This window comes from Malania oleifera, chromosome 8, assembly GCF_029873635.1.
Source record: "Malania oleifera isolate guangnan ecotype guangnan chromosome 8, ASM2987363v1, whole genome shotgun sequence".
NCBI classification, from domain to species: domain Eukaryota; kingdom Viridiplantae; phylum Streptophyta; class Magnoliopsida; order Santalales; family Ximeniaceae; genus Malania; species Malania oleifera.
In genome coordinates this window covers 20,048,554-20,066,276 of record NC_080424.1, presented here as the reverse complement: position 1 = coordinate 20,066,276, position 17,723 = coordinate 20,048,554, and the positions used below count along the sequence as shown (strand labels likewise).

Here is a 17,723-nt window from a genome sequence, read left to right as displayed (position 1 = left end):
ATCAATCAACAAAGTATGAACGACATCTAAGAGATAACAATTCTTACACTCAACGACTCCATTTTGTTAAGGGGTATAAGGACAACAATGTTGGGAAATGATCCCCTTTTGCTGAAGAAAAGTCTAAAAAGAATGAGACATGTACTCCCCCCACCCCCCCAAGTCAGAGCGTAAAGTTTTGATACAAGTACTGAATTGTCTCCGCAAACGCAACAAATTTTTGAAAGATAGAAAACACGTGAGCTTTAGAGCAAAGAAAATATATCCAAGTGAATTGACTATAATCATCAATAAACGTCACAAAATAACAATACTGACCATGAGAAATAATAGAACTCACACCCCAAACATCATAATACACAATCTCAAAGCAATTAGAAGCACAACTACCATGTGCAAGAAAAGGTAAAGTTTTACTTTTACCAAACCAAGACAACAAGTAGCACAATCAAAAGATACAGGAGAAGAATAAAAGAAATCTCTATTGCCCAAAAAACCATGTTTCATAAGATGAGCCAAGATGACCCAATTTCTTATGCCAGACTTCATTATTATTGGCAGTAACCGTACACGCAAAAGAAACAACATTAGGAATAGAAAACAGTAAAGGAAATAAACGTCCCACTCTAGCCCCCTTCGCAATCACCATCCCTGACACCTGATCCTGCACAAGACAACCACCACAAGAAAAATGAACATCATAGTTATTATCTACCAATTGTCCAACAGAAATCAAATTGGTCAACAATCCAGGAGAGACAAAAACATCGCGAAATGAAGAGCCCAAATTACCAACAGCAGTAATTGGAAGAGTACTAGCATCAACAATCTGAATATTTTGCATGCCTCTATACTTACGAACACCATGGAGACACGTCATATTACCAGTCATATGATTAGAAACGCCCGAATCAACAATTCAAGAAGTTGAGTTAGTAGTCGTACCTTGTAGGCCTAAGGCAGTAAAAGCGGACACAATCATCTGTTGGACCATTGCTAATGTGAGAACAAACTAATCAGAGCTTACAGTGGGTGGCGCAGAAGAAGAAGAAGAGGACTAAATAGCAACCTGAAAAGATTGGGATTGGCGATTTTGAGGCCAAACTCGACAGTCTTTAATGATATGGCCTTCTTTCTTTTAGTAGTTACAAACTTTCTTAGGAGAGTTGTGAACAATATGACCAAACTCCTTGCAACTAAAACACTGCAACTTGTTCCTCCCTCTCCCTTGTGCTGCATATGCTACATTCACAACCTCAGAAAATACCTTCTCAGAAGTCATACCCATCTGAGTGGATAACCGTTGTTCTTCATGCAATAAATCTCCCAAACAAATATCCAAAGGAACCGGATTACAGATCAATAAACTGGCTCAAACAAGCTCAAATTCAGGTCGAAGTTTCATCAAAAACTAATCGCGTTGACTCTCAGCATTAACCGCTTGAAGAGCCGCGAGTGTCGTAAGGGGAACCTTAGCATGAACAATAGCAGAATACTTGTTCCAAAGATTAATAAAACCAGAATAAAATTATTCAATAGGTAAATTACCTTGACTGTAATTACTAATTTACAACTCCAATTGGAACTTCCAAGCATTGTGATCTTGTTGGTAAATACGGTGGAGAAAATCCCACATAGCTTGAGCCGTAGTAAAACAACGAAGATTGGTCACAAGGTGAGACTCAATCGTCCCCAACAGCCAAGAGATCACCTTAGCATCCTTGGCCTCCCATTTTGCAAATTCCATCAATGGGAACTTGAGCAAAACTATCAACAGGATTTGATAATTCGTTCCCTTTCAAGAACATTTTAAATTGGAATTCCCACGTAGGGAAATTCTTTCCAATAAATTGAACGATAGTCTTTTCAATAGACATGATGAAAGGCACTAAAAAAAATAAGCCCAAACAGCTAACCAAATAAATGGCAAGCCTAACTCAAATCAGGTCCAAATCCAAATAATAAGAGGTCCACAAACACTACTAGATTACAAAAAGCCCAGCAAAAATTAAAAACCCATATCAAACACGGAAGCCTATCTCGAAATGCCTGCTCTGTGTGAAAAACAACACAGCAGAGGAAGAAACACAGCACCTTCATCGATCACACTGGGAGAAGTCGAAGCTGCTGACCACCACAGAAACTGCCGACAGCAACAAAGATGCCCAGCCACCACAAGAAAAACACCAAGATGAGTAACCCGCAACCAAGGACAGCATGCACAACTAAAAAAAATTCCGACAGCCCCCAACAAAACTCAAAACCACCAAAGTGGACACCACAAAGAAGGCAGACACCCACGAAAAAGCAAGAAAGAACTTGCTGAAATCGAGAGAATTTTTTTTATTTTTTTTTTAAACCACGATGAGAATTGCACCTAGTGATTAAGACAAAAACGATGGAATCAGAAGAGGGGCTCTGATACCATGTTAATTTTGGTCTGAATGCCCTTTCCATTGGGTTTGCTTTCATTATATATAGAAGAAATTTACATAGTTGTTGCCTAATTTTCAACACATTTTCAGCGCCTAAATGCTGCCAGATTTTCTTTACAGGCTAATTTTCTGCTATATACAATCTAAATATAAACTAAAATATTTCAACTAAACTATTTACAGCCTAATTATCCTAAATTATCTCCGTAACATGAAGTGCTCAAACCTCTTCTTTGGAGGCCTATCTTTAGCAGGGAATCTCTTAGCCTCTCTCTTCTTCTTTTCCTAAATTATAGTTCTCCGATTCCCTAACATTTTCTTTCTATTTAGTTTAAGATCCTTTTAGGCTTTTTCAACTCTTTTGCGTGGCAATAGCCTTATGCCTTCTTGACAAGCTCCGACAAAATTTGTGGGATCTTTTTTTACCAAGAAAAACTAAGCTGGAGGGACCAAGTCGTACATCAGTGTGGCAACAGCCACTGGTGGTACTTTGAGCTCTACAAAATTGAAATGATTTAACTAGTCCCACAAAGATGGGTTCTAGCAAGTAGCAAATCTCCGTAAGACTATAGGATGCTTATGAAGTGCCCTAGAAACTAGGAATTGTATTCCTTGAACGCTGTAATTGACCTGAGTACCAAGTTCGTGTGGCTTTCTTCAGAGTTCTCATGAATGCTCTGAGGCCTTATGCAAGGCCATGATAACCTTAAAGGTCTTTAGGTGTCCATGGGATCTATGGTTCCATCATAGGACTCCATTGAGTGCATTTAAAATCCCATGGGTGGGGGTTCCTTCATAATCACCCTTGTGAATGGCCTCCATACTCTGATTTGGCTCCTCGAAACTAAGTGGGGCCCCTTAAGGCTCTCTAACTACACTTTTCAACCTCCATTTTCTAAGAAGGTGGTGCAGGCAGCTTGGCGGGTTTCTTAAAGTGGGCGTGAATAGGCACCATCAAGCTACATTGGGCCATTCTGTTCCTCCTCAATGTCGTTTCCAAGGATTGTAGGCTACTCCCCCTGTTGTTCCAAGGTTCATGCTCAAGAAGGGCCTATACACTCTATGCCAAAGTCCTCATCTCATTTCATGTAGCCTAGAATTGCTGTTGAGTTACGACTACATGCTCCATAGAACTAGGGGTGCTAGGAGAACACGGAGGCATGCTCTCAACCATCTGCAAGCCTAGCCTTCCCCTTTCTCCCCCGATGAGTATGGCTACGCTGCATGAGTTTCCTCGATTCGTTTCCCATAGAAGGTACCAAACTGTTGAGGTAAAAAATGGATAAATGCCAACCCTAGCTTCTCTGGACCTAGTTATTGCCTCCCTCATATGGTGAGTTGCCTCGTGGATGCATATTGGTCCTACAAAATGAAACAAAAGAGATTACTAGTGTAGGGCATGGAAAAACCCTCTATGCTTAAGTCAATAGTGTACTTCGTATGCTTACCTTGTTTTGGGTGCCCTATTCTAACAAGATAACTCATAACTGCCCTACCACAAAATCAAGGATTCCCCATTGGTGATTACTAAGGATCTCGGCTGACTTTTTCTAGGTTAGTTGTGTAAACCATCCAACCATATTGACCAATGGTTCACTGCATGGACCTTTAAGGTAGGTAATTTTACCCCTTAACAAAATCATTGGTATTATATATTGTAAGTATCATATTTTTAATTATTAAAAAAATATAATGTGCAGATACATGATATAACACTTCTATAAATAAACTCAACTATTGGTGCTTTAGATTACAACAAAAATTCATTAATAATTTGTTTTAAATTATATATAAAACAATAAACCATCATTTAAATTATCTAAATGACCCTTAGCTCTTAAAATTTTAAATGTATATACTTATAATATTGAATTATAAAAATTCAAAAAATATTATTCACTTATAATCACATGCAATGCACATGATGAATTTACTAGTCCGAGATACAAAAAAAGTATAAAGAGAAAAAAAAACCCCACCACACACAATTGATTGCATATAAGAGTTAGTAATTGCCCATAACCATAATAATGATTGATATTAATAAAATTTGCATATGTAGGGCATTGAAGTTCCCACTATAATTGATTGTAAAAGATAAATCGCAATAGAGTATTGCATACTTACTGAGACTCAAATCAAAGTGTGGATGACAACTATATTGAGCCCTATAGTGTTTTACAGTATAAAAGGACCACCGATCAAGCTCTGCAATAGGCATAACAATTTGAACATCTTTAGATATCAATTGCATGAAATCTTTATCAGGAGACGCAATAACCACCCGATATCCTCTTCGTAAAACTTGTCCTACAAGTGTAGCCACAACGTCATCAGCTTCATGATCTTCAACTTTTAGGACCTGCATTACTATATTATCAATAATGAACCATATGAAAATCAATAACTAAAAAGCATATCCATCAAAAATTGAAAATATAATCCCCTTTCTCAATATATAATTAATGATAAGTGGAAAATAATATTTGAATGTTTATGGGATATTACATAACAAAACTCGTAATATAAACATAAAGGAAAGAAACAAATTCATTTTCTGCTATCAATGCCAAATTGCAAGATCTTCATAGGCCAATGAATTCCCAAGGCCACCCAAAAAGAAAAACCACAGCACAAAGAATATTTATGTCCATGCTCATTTGATTAGAAATGGAGAATGTTGAAGCTTTATATAGGCAGCAATGAGAGCCGACACATAGACCAAATGCAAAAGCCACCTTATCTATAACATAAAGTGCGCATTGATGCCCTTATAGCACATTTAGAAATATAAGATTTCCGCCTAAGAGATTAGGTTAAAAATTAGTAATGGGTTAACAATCCTTCATAAATAAGCTCCAATCTTTTCAACGTAGATTTCTACAAGACCAAAACAATTTTGCCTTTGAAGAACTGTGCAAATCCCCTGATTTGATATAGGAATTATAATCTTTGTAACAAAGAAGTAACAACTCTACAAATTCAACTGCTCATCAACTTAAAAAGAAAAGAACACATTTAAAACTTCTTTCTGTTACATTTAATGCCAAAGAATGAGGGAAGATAAAGTATTTTGATTTTCACAACTAGTAGGTGTTGGAAATGATACATCTTAAATATCATTTTTATTTTTCAGTGACTTAAAATTTAAGGTAATAGTTAGTAAAATTATTTCTCTCTTTTAGCAATATCATTAAATGTTCTAATTGAACATACCATTATCTTCAAATGCCAATAAGACAACTAAAATATATTTGTAAAACACAAAGAGTGTCACTTGGATAATAATGAGAAGGTTCACCCACTGGCACATTGCATTTCTTAAGAACATCTGAGATGAGCCGATGTGACCTTCTAGCAGGACCCCTTGAGAACCTTCGTGAAGTGGATAATTGTCCTGAGAATTTCCTCCTATGGGCTTTATATGAAGGTAGCAATTGTCTACGATACTCATTACCTCTTTCCCCGTCAACAACCTGTGTAAACCAATATTTTTTCAAATAAAAGTAAAAAAATCTCAAGCAATAATTTATGAGCAAAACCATCTCATTCTACCAAAAGAAAAGACATCATAATTCCATCTACAATATCATAAATTCTAAGAAACTTTAAAATATATATATACATACATACATACCTACATATATATATATATATATATATATATATATATCATCTTAGAAGAATAAATAATTCAATTAGTATTTACCGCAATCTAAGTTTCTTCCTATTTAATATCATATATTAGCATATTAGTGCAAAGGATCTAGAACCTAGTTCTTTTATGTATCATCCACATTATAAACTCGATTTGACCATTGATCTACAAGGTCAATGAACGGTTTCAAGTTCACTTTATAATAATCCTGCATTTTTTTTTTCCTTTTTGATTAAAAAAAAGATATATTAAGATAGAGAATATACAATCAACTAAATCCTCAAAAATAAAATGGATAAACAAAAGCAAAAAACAAAAAGAAATAAAATAACAAATAATAAATTAAAAAAAAAACTAAAATCAGCTAAGAAAACCCCTCTTTAATACCTTCCCTTAATAGTTCGCCGAATACTTCAAAATAGCCAATTCCCTCTTACCATTCTTCACCTTGGATTTACCACCATCAAGCCTAACTTCATTTCCTCCACAATCAAACAAAATGAGACCCAAGTTGTCCAACAAAACCCCGAGTTTGAACATCATCCCAAAAATTTAGTCGAATTGGAGTGGGCAGAATTCCATCTTTTACTTTCTGCTCTTCTTTAGAAACACCATCCTCAAAAATATTAATTACATCTAAACCTTCTAGAGGAGGCAGCACATAAGATAGATCCCCGAGGCGATCAGAAGAGAAGTCAAAAGAAAATCCATTCTAATCCCAAATTTGACCCAAAAGTAAGCCCCTATGACATTCAACATCACTAGTGCCTACACTATCTTCATCTAAAAAATCCCCCCATCTCTTACTGTCCTTGCTCATATTGGTTCCTCCACTATACTTAAAACACCTTTAGAATCTCTCTAAAAGAATTTTTCTTTTTTTTGTTTTCTCACCAGACAAATCTCACTCATTTCAATGTCTCCTCCTTGCAAAACCAGTTTGCACTTCCTTATGGTGAACGTATACCTTTCAACTCCACGGATTATCCAAATTGGATACCTTATCAACTGAATTTTCCTCTAAACCAACAATAGAGTCTTGAATTCCAACCTCACAAGAATTAAGATTCTTAGAAGATCCCCTAATTTCATCCCTGAAGCACCACCTAATGACTTTCTCCTAAGGAGTGGAAACATCACCCTCTAGAATATTAGTTGAATTTTTAGAAGCCCACATTGCTAGTTACACCTCCTCTTTTTTGGTTTTTCGAAGCAACAACTTCTCTCCTCTTGACCACCATGGATCTTATTTGAAGACAAGTGAAGCTCTGTGACAAATGCAACTTGCTTTTGCTCTAAAGGAAGATGAACTCCTATTACCTCACAAGTTTTAAAATAAAGGGTTTCATTATGATTGGGGACCTAAAGAGGCTTTTGGGCCAGCCTAGTCAGTTGGCCCAGCTGTGAATGACCCGTCTAATTTTCTTTCTCACTAACCAAGCCTAACGTAGAATCATAAGTCTACTCTTGGGCCTCCTTAACCAACAGGCTTGCTAAATGTTTTAGTATGCCTTTAGGAGTCGTTTGGTTTGCGGCATAAAAAATATTCCTATGGAATGACATTCCTAAGAATCTCATTCCTAGGAATAGAATGTCTGCCTCATGGTAATATTTTTGTTTGATTTGGTATTGTAAGATTCCCATGAACATACACAAGATTCCCATGTCAATGTTTGGTTTAACATTGGAATCCTGGTAGATATCTCAAAGAAGATGACCATTATACCCTTGACATGTATGTGACAAATATATGAAGACCAATTGTATTTTTCATCACGAACACCTACTAAGAATGTGTACTTAATTAAATTTATATCCTAAAATTTTCAACAACTATAATTTAAAACATTTAACACTTAATAATCAATAAATTAAAATAATTAAGGACAATATAGCGTCTAAATATTGACTATTATATTCAATTTCTATAAAATAATAATGTTACATTTATTTAATAAATTACAAATGTCAATCAAAATGTTAATTAACATAAATATTAACACTTTAATAGAAATTTTAAATATTTTCTAATTAAAAAATTAATTGAAATTTCCTGATTAAATTTTGTAACTAACATTTTTAATATTTATAATTAAAATAAACTAAATTTTATGTTAATTAATATTTAAAATTTCCACTTTAATATTTTCTAATTAAAATTTTAATTATTTATTAATTAATAATTAATTAAATTTAAATTAATACTTAATAACTAATATCTTTAATTAAAATTATATATTTCTAATTAAAATAATAAATATTTATGCTATTTTAAATTTTTTGCTTTTAGTCTATTAGTAATTTATTATTTTAAATCTAATAATAGAGCATGATTATATTATAAGGGTATTATCGTTCAAAAGTCAAAATAGTGAGGGCCATTTGGTCCAAAAAGTGGAAATCCTATAGGAATAGGATTCCCATGAAACTTACCCATGGGGGACGTGGGAATAGGATGCCTATGTTTCATGGGAATCTTTACATTCCCAAGAATATGAATATCCTTGCCACATTAGATTCTCATGCTCAAATAAACATGGAAATAAGATGGGCCATGGGCATCACATTCTCGGAAATGTTGAAAGATGTCGCAAAACAAACACCTCCTTAGTGTTTTCAAGCAACCAGCCCAGGTCTATAGTAATCGTCAGAGACCCAAGCCCAACCCACCCAACCTTTGTCATCCCTTCGTGCATGCAGGGAACCCTAGCCACTGCTGGACTCAACTCCTCAACCAGAATCTTTGCCCTTAGTAATGTTGATTGTTTGTGTGAAGCAAACTGAATGATCTCCTCTTGCATCTTCCCCCCACAACAAACACACAACGCCTCCGGCACACCCTTAGAAATTGAATGAACTCCATCAACAACAATACTCGCTGAAACTACCCGACTCCATGAATGATTATCAGTGATTTTTTATCACCTACTCTATCACTAAAGATAAAAAGGAGCTCACAAGAGCACTGAATTCTTCCCCCAAAATCAAGACTAGCCATTGCCTTTGGATCCTTCAAGGACAAAGATAGAATACCTTTTGCCTCTCCATCCATGCCCTAATTTCAAGAACTTCCTTGCCCCCATCACATGAATCACCATCCAATAAGCAACATAGTCCATTCAAAAGCTTTGAAAACCCTTGCTTAAACTTCTAGCAAGAGACTAGAATCCTTGTAAGACCCATGTACAGTTGTAGAGAGCCATACACACCAATTGCATTGTCGATTCCTCTCAAGAACAAATAAAGTTCCAATCTTCCCTACTTTATCCAATCTTGGATCGAAGGGTTTCCCTTCAATCTAGACTGAATGAACCCCCACCATCAATAACTAACATCATCGTGATAATAAGCAAAAGCTAGATAAGAGATGGAGAGGTCCTCGTGTGAGAGAGAATACCATCGTGAAGGAGCTCTATTCTTCTACTGCTGCATTTTAAAAAACCATGCACATAGCTTTGTGATTATAGAGGATTGTTCTTTAATAAAGTAGGTGAAAAGATATGATTTAAGGATGACAAGGTATGGTGCCAAAGGAGGCTTCATATTGAGGAATGATGATTGGGGAATGATAGAAGGTTGGTGAAATTTTCCAAAGAGTAAGCCTGACATTTCGTCAACCAAGTAGATAAAGTGACTCAACTAAACATCTGCCTTGTCCTACTTCCGTTGGTGTCAAGGAATGTTGCACACAGTGTTTCAATATATCAAAATCCCCTCTGATCAAGCAAATTTGAAAAGCCACAATGTTACACGAAGCTACGAAGCACAAATACAAACCTCATTTTTTATGATCAAATATATTTAGGCATGGTGCAAGACCTTATGTCTTCACACAAAAGGAATAAACCCTAAAACTCAAATTCAATTTGTAATATTCAATCCCTCATAACCAGTGTTACAATTATCTGTTTATAGGGCTAAATGCTTCAGAATCAAGCAAATAAAATTAGCAAAATACTACTAGAATACTTCTTTCCTAATAAGTAAAACCCTAGAATCAGCTAGATTATTAACTAATAAAATATTATTACAAAAATGCTGCTAAAATAGGGAAATTCATGGAAAATAATAAAATTACATGACTGCCCAAAAATCTTAAAAATTCCAAACGTGATGAATATTAATCGCACTCCCCCCAATTGGTAAAAATTTGACCTCGAATTTGAAACATTGGAAGGATGAAGAATTGAAAAGTCAGGCGAACTTGTACTTGAATGATATAATCTGCATGCTCCAAAAATAAGTATGAATGCAAGTTCAGTTTCTGAAGGCAAAAATATCAGGAATGATAAATTCCACAAGCACAATCCCATTCATGCCTTCAGCCTTAAACTCAACATATTTGCCCCTCAAGAATTGCTTAATCTTTGTAGTTTCTAGCTCAAGTTCCTTCATAGATTCTTTGGGCTTAGATGTTAATTTTGGCACAAATGTTATAGCCAATAAAATTAGTCGCAGGTTCAGTTTGGTTCGCTAAACATCTCCACAGACCTCTCCTCTTCCCCAACAATAAACTCTTTTCGGTCAACCCTGTCATGAGCTTTAACAATATCTAATTGCTTGCTTAGCATGGAAACTACTAGAGCAGTTCGCTTGATAGTAACTACGATGGAGCCAAGGGTACCATGTGCATTCTCGATTCCCCCCTCTCTTTCATCAAAGTACCCAAGCAGGCTATTACATCTTTCAGTTTCATGTTCATGTCTGTTAATTCCTTCTTGTACTGCTGCACATATAGATAAATCTGTTCTGCAAGGGCATTGATATCTTTTTAGTCCACATGGTCATTATGATTTTCTATTTTATAAAAAAATTAAAAATAATGGATTTGACCTGTGTGGGGATGTGAACTAGTTGGAGCTAGATCGGTCCTTCTTCGTTATAGGTAGTCAAGGGCTGGTTCAAGGTTGGGCTTGGGCTCAAGAAACAGAACTGTGCTGGAGCCAAAGGCAAAAGAAAATGGGTCTGGGTATAGATACTGCGTACTGGTTCAGGTAAGTAGGAAGTAACTGGGTTGGGTACATGAGAAGTGGATTGGGTTAAGGGAGTAGGTTAGGGACTTTGGGGCACTCTTGTATGGCTGCAAGATAGATTGGGGGGTAAGGGGGTGGAGCCTATGGTTGAGATGCATAGAAGGCAGCCTGTGGCACAGAAACCTTTGCTGGAAATGCTTCGACTATGATGGCAGACCTAACAGTTGATTTCACAGCGGGTTCCCCAAGCAAGAATGATATTGGCAAGGGCAATGAAAGGAGGTGGCCAGAGACACTTGTTCTACAACAAGGAAGAAGAGTGGGTCAGGTGAAGGATGGCAGAGCTATGATTGTCACATATCAGGAGGCAATCAACTCAAACAGTTGTAACTCAAAGGACTCAGGAGGTGATGGGGCTGTGGTCAAGACAACAAGGTAGAGAGCAATGTGCTGGCAGAGATGTATACAGTGAAGATGGGTCTCAATGATGGAGCCCTGATGGTGGAACAATATGGCAACAGAGCACCAACATGGATTTGATTATAATTGATGCAGAACCTTCGATCCTCACATAAAAGGGATAAACCCTAACACTCAAATTCGATTCATAACATTCAACGCTCCATAATCACTCTTGAAATCATATATCTATAGACCAAATAAGCTTGGGAATCAAAAAAATAAAATTAGGAAACTTAAAAACTACTACAGTTACTTCTTTCTAAAAAACAAAACCCTAGAATCTATTAGTTATCAACTAATAAAATAGTACTGTAAAATTGCTAATAAGATCACAAGATTACTCAAAAATCTTAGAAATTCCAAACGTGATGGATCTGTGTTGCAGGTCTCAAATAGTGAACTCATATAAATAGGTAACCAAAATGGTAGGCATGGACACAATTATATAAAAGTGGCCTAATTGTTTTTTCAGTTACTTTCTAATTTGAAATGTTTTAGGCATTTTTCTCTTCCTCTATAATAGATAAAGGATGGGAAACTGAACCAAAGGAAAAGAAAAAGTCAAACACGCAGTTTGTTCACTAAATGGATTGTAAGAGCATGACAATGGCTCACTCAAAATATAAGGGTTTCCCATGAAGCATTTGGCAATTGGGAGACAACAAAAATTAAGTCATTTTTTTTGCTGCAATTGACATCTCTTCATTTCTTGATATCACAGCCTCTGAATTAATTTTTCACGGAGAAATGTTTACCAGTTAAAAAATAAGTTCTAGCCAACTTCAAGAATGCATTAAGCATGCTGTGTTCATGTGTGCCCAGGGATGTGGTGTATAAATGAGCTGCAAAAGAACCCATAAAATGCTCTATGCCAGATCAACATAGTTGGCAAACCTACAATAATCTCAGGCAAGAAAATAAAATACAAAATAATTGAATTTTAAACCAGAATGCATATTTAATGTGAAGGTAAAAAATAGTAATTCAGTAGTAGATGTAATGAATACATTGCATTACCGCATTGATTGAACTACACTATTTTTAATTTTAATTTATACAAATTCAGTCTAATGGCAAGGGCGTTCAGACTAAGACAACAAATTTGGAGCAGATACAATGGGTTCAGGCTACATTGCATTAATCATCTTCTTAGATCATATATTTTTAAGTTGAATGTAAGATTTTTCCTTTCTTTCATAGACAAAGTGAGCCTACTGCAACAAATTATGGAATGCCTAAGTGAAAGGAGAAAAGAAGTTCCAAGCATTTTTTTGTTTGAGAACTTAAATCACCAACATATATTTTCATGCCTTTCCATAACACTATGGGAACTATTAAGGCTCAACCATTCTCTTATTACAACACTTTCTAGAAGATATGTGTTGTATGACAGATATGTAAGTTCAAAACGATTAGCCAGGATATTAGAGGAAATCACACCCCTTGCCCCTTTTGCATTATGTTGTGGAGTCCTCCTTGGGTACCACAGTCAGATGGGTATTGGAGGTCTGTGTCGAGACTCGAGATCAAAAGGCTTTTCAGGCAGTTGCCTTTCCCTGACCACTGCTGGATTAAGATACCATTGTCTCAATAAGGTTCCAGTAAATGAGTAATATTGTTTTGGATCCTATTTTACAGGAAAAGGAATCCTTAAATGATAAAACTGGAACAATCAATTTTGCTTCAAGAAAATCTTATAAAAGTTGAAGACGATTTTTTCTTGGGCTCCTCAATCTTCAAATCCCTGGATAATGGAAGTGACATTGAAGGGTTACAATAGAAATTTTGATAATCCTCCTAAATTTCTTGTTTATCCCCTTCTATTTTTCTGTGACTTTCTTTTAACAGGAGATAAGTTCCAATGACTGTCATGTGAAGGCATAATAACATGCTTTTGCAATAATTTGAAATTTGGAATAATAAAAAGCAAGCAGACACCAGAAATCTTACTCTACATAGATTGGCATTTTCACTCCGAGTTTCAGACATAAAGCAGACTAAAAACGACCCCGCTCAAACATGCAATAAGGGCATCCCTTGGCCACAAGCCAATGTCCCATCTATTTCTATGATTGCTTCTTCTTAAACTCTGATGCTCCAACAAGGCTGAATTGTGTGCTCCCAGTATCACTATATCAATGCACTTTTCTTCTCAACCTCCAATTCATCTCTATCCTGGGAACTACTCAATTGTAAAACCCATCAACCCATGATCATTAGTGCAGTAAGTTACCAAATCCTCACCGATCAATTCATTGTCCAATGATCACTTATTCAAGAAGTATAATGTCTATATGCTTGAGCTCTACAAGTAAGGCCTTTTAAACAAAAACAAGCATACTGTCACTCTTAACTAAGAAGGCAGAACTACAGCATTTAAAAGTTAAAACTGGCATACAGGCCAAGTATAAAGCATTTAAAATTGAGCAGCTTATGACCAGCAGTAGGCATTGGACCTACAACAGGTTTGAGTAATAAGAAAAAAGATTGGTTTTGATCAAACCCCTTCTTGCACACTGCTATGCACCACTAATAGATAAGAAAAGGAGGTTGGATATTAGGAAGTACAATCTATTTCTACAAATTCTCTACCCCCATGCTACAAACAGACATGCTAGCATTACTGTAAATTTAAATTCCAATTCCCATAATCTTTCCCACGGCTAATAAGTTTCAAGGAAAATAAAGTCCAAGCACTACCTGGAGTGCTCCAAGCCAGCATTGTTTGGTTAGCACCAAATTTTCTACCCCATTCTACAACAAACAGTTATGCTAGCATTTATTTTAAATTAAAATTCCAATTCCTATAATCTTTCCCACAGCTAATAAGTTTCAAGGAAAATAAAGTCCAAGCACTCCCCGAAGTGCTCCAAGCCGGCATTGTTTGGTTAGCACTTTCGTATTTGTACTTCACAACAAAAAATTGCAAGTAAGTCAGACTTTAAAAGCAAGAAGAGTACTTCCAAAATTCTAACTTAACTGTAAGCATTTCAGAAGTATTTGTCCGCTGCGCTAAATAATTCAAATAAAGCCTGGTAACAAATTACTTTCGTTATCAAAAAGAACTAAAATTAGTGAGTTTTTAGCTTTTGAAACCAAGAAAGCACTTCAATATTGCTAACACGCTAAATCAACGGGAAAAATTTTCCCCGCGATCTAGGAAAGTCATTTTGAGAACAACAACTTTGACCATCCCCTGGAGTAACCATTTCAGAGTTTGCCCCATAATGCAGGACAGAAAAGCTTGAATGTCAGACACACACAAAGAGAGAGAGCGACAAAAGAGATTTTACAGCAATGACGGGGTCGCTATGGCTAACATCAGAGAAGAAGAGGGAGATCCAGTGAGCAAAGGAGCGCAAGCTTGGAGTGCTTCCTTCGTAACAAAGAGGATTAACGTCCAAAAAGAACACCCTCTTCTTGGTTGTGCTCTTCTCTTGAATGTTCTCAGAACTGTTCCCCTGCGGCAGCAACAGCCCACCACCTGTTTGATTTTGAGACCCAAAAGAAGCAACAGCCCTAATCTTCAATGCTCGTGCCTTTAGTGCTGTGTACTTCAGCTTCCTGCGCGAGAGCGAAAGAGACGGGATGTGGCCCAGCGACAGCCTCACGCAAATTTGGGCGGCCATGGCAGCTTCCGACCATCTCCGCGGCACTGTTCATTAGGCAAGCAGTGGAGCCAAGACTAAACGCAAGGCACTACATGATTCATGGGACAGAAAGAACATCGGGTGGAGCCGTGGCGATGAGCCAAACATAAGAGGATTCTCCATTTATATTTAATATATAAAAAATCAAACACAAAAAAAATAAAATAAAAATATTTTTAAGAATTAAATGCCAAGTGGTATGTCAAGTGGTATGTCAATTTATAAAATTTGGAGGTCTTTTAACTTTTTATCAAATTTTTTGAAGAAATTTGTATATAAATATAAAGTCATTCTTTGTACTTTGAAAAACTTTCAAAATTTTAGTTGTATGTCCATTATTTTTTTATTTTATTTTTTATATTTTTATGTAATTTTCCAACTTGTATCAAACTTCTAAACATTTATTCTTTTCAATAAAATCAAATAATGCAATTTTTCTTTCATTTTTCACGAACATTGTTTATATTATCAATCCATCCCTCTCTCTCCCGATTTCGCTTTAACTTCTCGACTTTTTGTTATATGGCTTTTCTATAGTTTCATGTCATGTGTTCCTTCTTAGATAATTCAATATTTCACCATCCCAAATATTATGATCTATAACAAGTTGTTGTTTTGAGGAATTTCCCTACTTATTTGAGGAAGGATAACGAGCAAAAAATAAAAATAAAAAAAAATATTTCATCAATCCATTCAAAGATAATGCTTGATGACTTTTATTTCAATGAACTTTTTCTTCAAAATTCTTCCATAAATCAAGTATTTTGAGAATTTCGAAATGATTTGAGATAAAAGCCACAGTGAGAGCTACTTTAAATTAGAAAAAATGTGCTCGCGCATCACAATGACCCAAATCCAAAAGAACAAATTCAAATTTTTACCCAAGTTGACCTAAACCCATAAGTTCAACTTGCCCTTCAATCTAGCCAACTCAAAGCCACATGATCCCTCCTCTCACATGTCATGTGTCAAACTAAAGAGAACTTAGTCTAAAGAGGTGTGTAGATTGCTATGATATAAATTTGAATGATGACATCACCCTATCCTCCTTCAACTCCTCTCTTATCTAGAATAGCAAATGTGTCTTGTTGTTTTAAGAATCTTGTGTGTTTTCTTTTAATTCAACATGATTTTAGGATACAAGGATGAAGAACTTTTTTTCGCACAATCATTCTATCTAAATGACAAACATTCCACATCCAAGCTAAAATGTTGGTGGGGGAGGGGCGTGGGAGGCATATTTCCTTTTAAGTGTCATCTTTGCTACCTTACAGAATCTTATTTGTTAAATTTTCCAATTTCTCTTTGAATCTTCTAATATAACACCTATAGAGATGGTTCATTCCAAAAAATGGCATCTACATGGACTTGATCCCAAAAAGAACATATTGTTATAATCCTCTATACGACACATGAGTAGGCTTTAGTTACAAGCTTTTCTTAGCTCATGATATAATGTCATTAAATTAAGCTTCTTTAATCCCCCTCCACCCATTTTTTTTCAACATATAGTCACAAATTAAAGATATTTTTAAAAATTTGTATAGAATTATTTCATTAAATAAGAAATAATCATTTTACCTTATAAGTCTCATATTTGGGATTCTCAATTTAAAATCCAATTTAATAGTCTCGTAATGAATTTAGGAATTTTCTTTTAGATATGGAGATTAGAGGCATATTAAGTGGTTAAATAAAAGGTATTACATTACATTTTAAAAAAATTAAAAGAACAATAGGATGAGGGCTTATGCAATGATAAAAAATAATTGGAAAAGTACAAAACAAGAAGCAATTGCAAGACAAGTTATGTGAAGATTAACGAAATATAGCTATTTGTATAATTAATTTGGAGAGAGCCATTATGAGAAAGGTTGTGTTAGGACCGGAGGAGCCCATAGGTGAGCTTGATACACATGGGTGAGCACCAACTTGACCCAAAAGCCTAAACCTATTGGATCTTGGGCCCAACCATGTATATAAGCACCCATCACCCACTCTAATTTTCTAATGTGGGATAAGCTCACAAGTGGAATTCTCAACAGATTGCACTAAATCATATGAAAGCAGGCTACATTGAAGTCACAAATTTTAGTGATACTTTGAACATTGCAAAGAAAAACTAACGAGAAGGCTATCCAACTTCTTTGCTTTACATTTATAGAAAAATAAATAAACTATTAATTTATCATTTTAATTTTTGCCCATATATTATATAAAACATTTTACTACAAATATTTTCAAAGAGTAAGAAATTTTTCTTACATTTTACGAATCATTTTTTCTCTTTTTAAGGAAATCAAAATTTGGAAATTGTGTGTGTATGTGGTAACTTATATACTAACATATTTTCATTTTTGTGCAATTGTACATTTTGTTGATCCATTATAAAGCACTTCTTTAATAGTGTTATAGAACTACTTCTTATTGGTCCCTCTATTAAGATGTGTGAACCACAAGTTTGATGCTCGATGGGTCACAAACAAGATGAATGGTGTTTCTTATTCCTTTAAGCTTAATGGAATCGTCATTGATTTTTATTTAG

General features: G+C 35.4%; 1 protein-coding gene across 4 annotated transcripts in view; it reads right to left on the bottom strand.

Annotated features, from left to right (window-relative positions):
• LOC131161509 (uncharacterized) overlaps positions 1-15,305 on the bottom strand; it is a 30,127-nt gene extending 14,822 nt beyond the window's left edge. Inside the window, exons 1-3 of one of the 4 annotated variants that reach the window (XM_058117321.1) lie at positions 14,822-15,305; positions 5,741-5,911; positions 4,563-4,797 (exon numbers count right to left, since the gene is read on the bottom strand). In XM_058117321.1, the coding sequence (XP_057973304.1) occupies positions 4,563-4,797; positions 5,741-5,911; positions 14,822-15,157 (742 nt within the window). In that variant the 5' untranslated portion in view covers positions 15,158-15,305. Of the gene's footprint in view, positions 1-4,562; positions 4,806-5,651; positions 5,912-14,821 lie in introns of all 4 variants that reach the window. The other 3 variants (XM_058117322.1, XM_058117320.1, XM_058117323.1) reach the window with 3 other exon arrangements.
• Between the last annotated feature and the right edge of the window lie 2,418 nt (positions 15,306-17,723).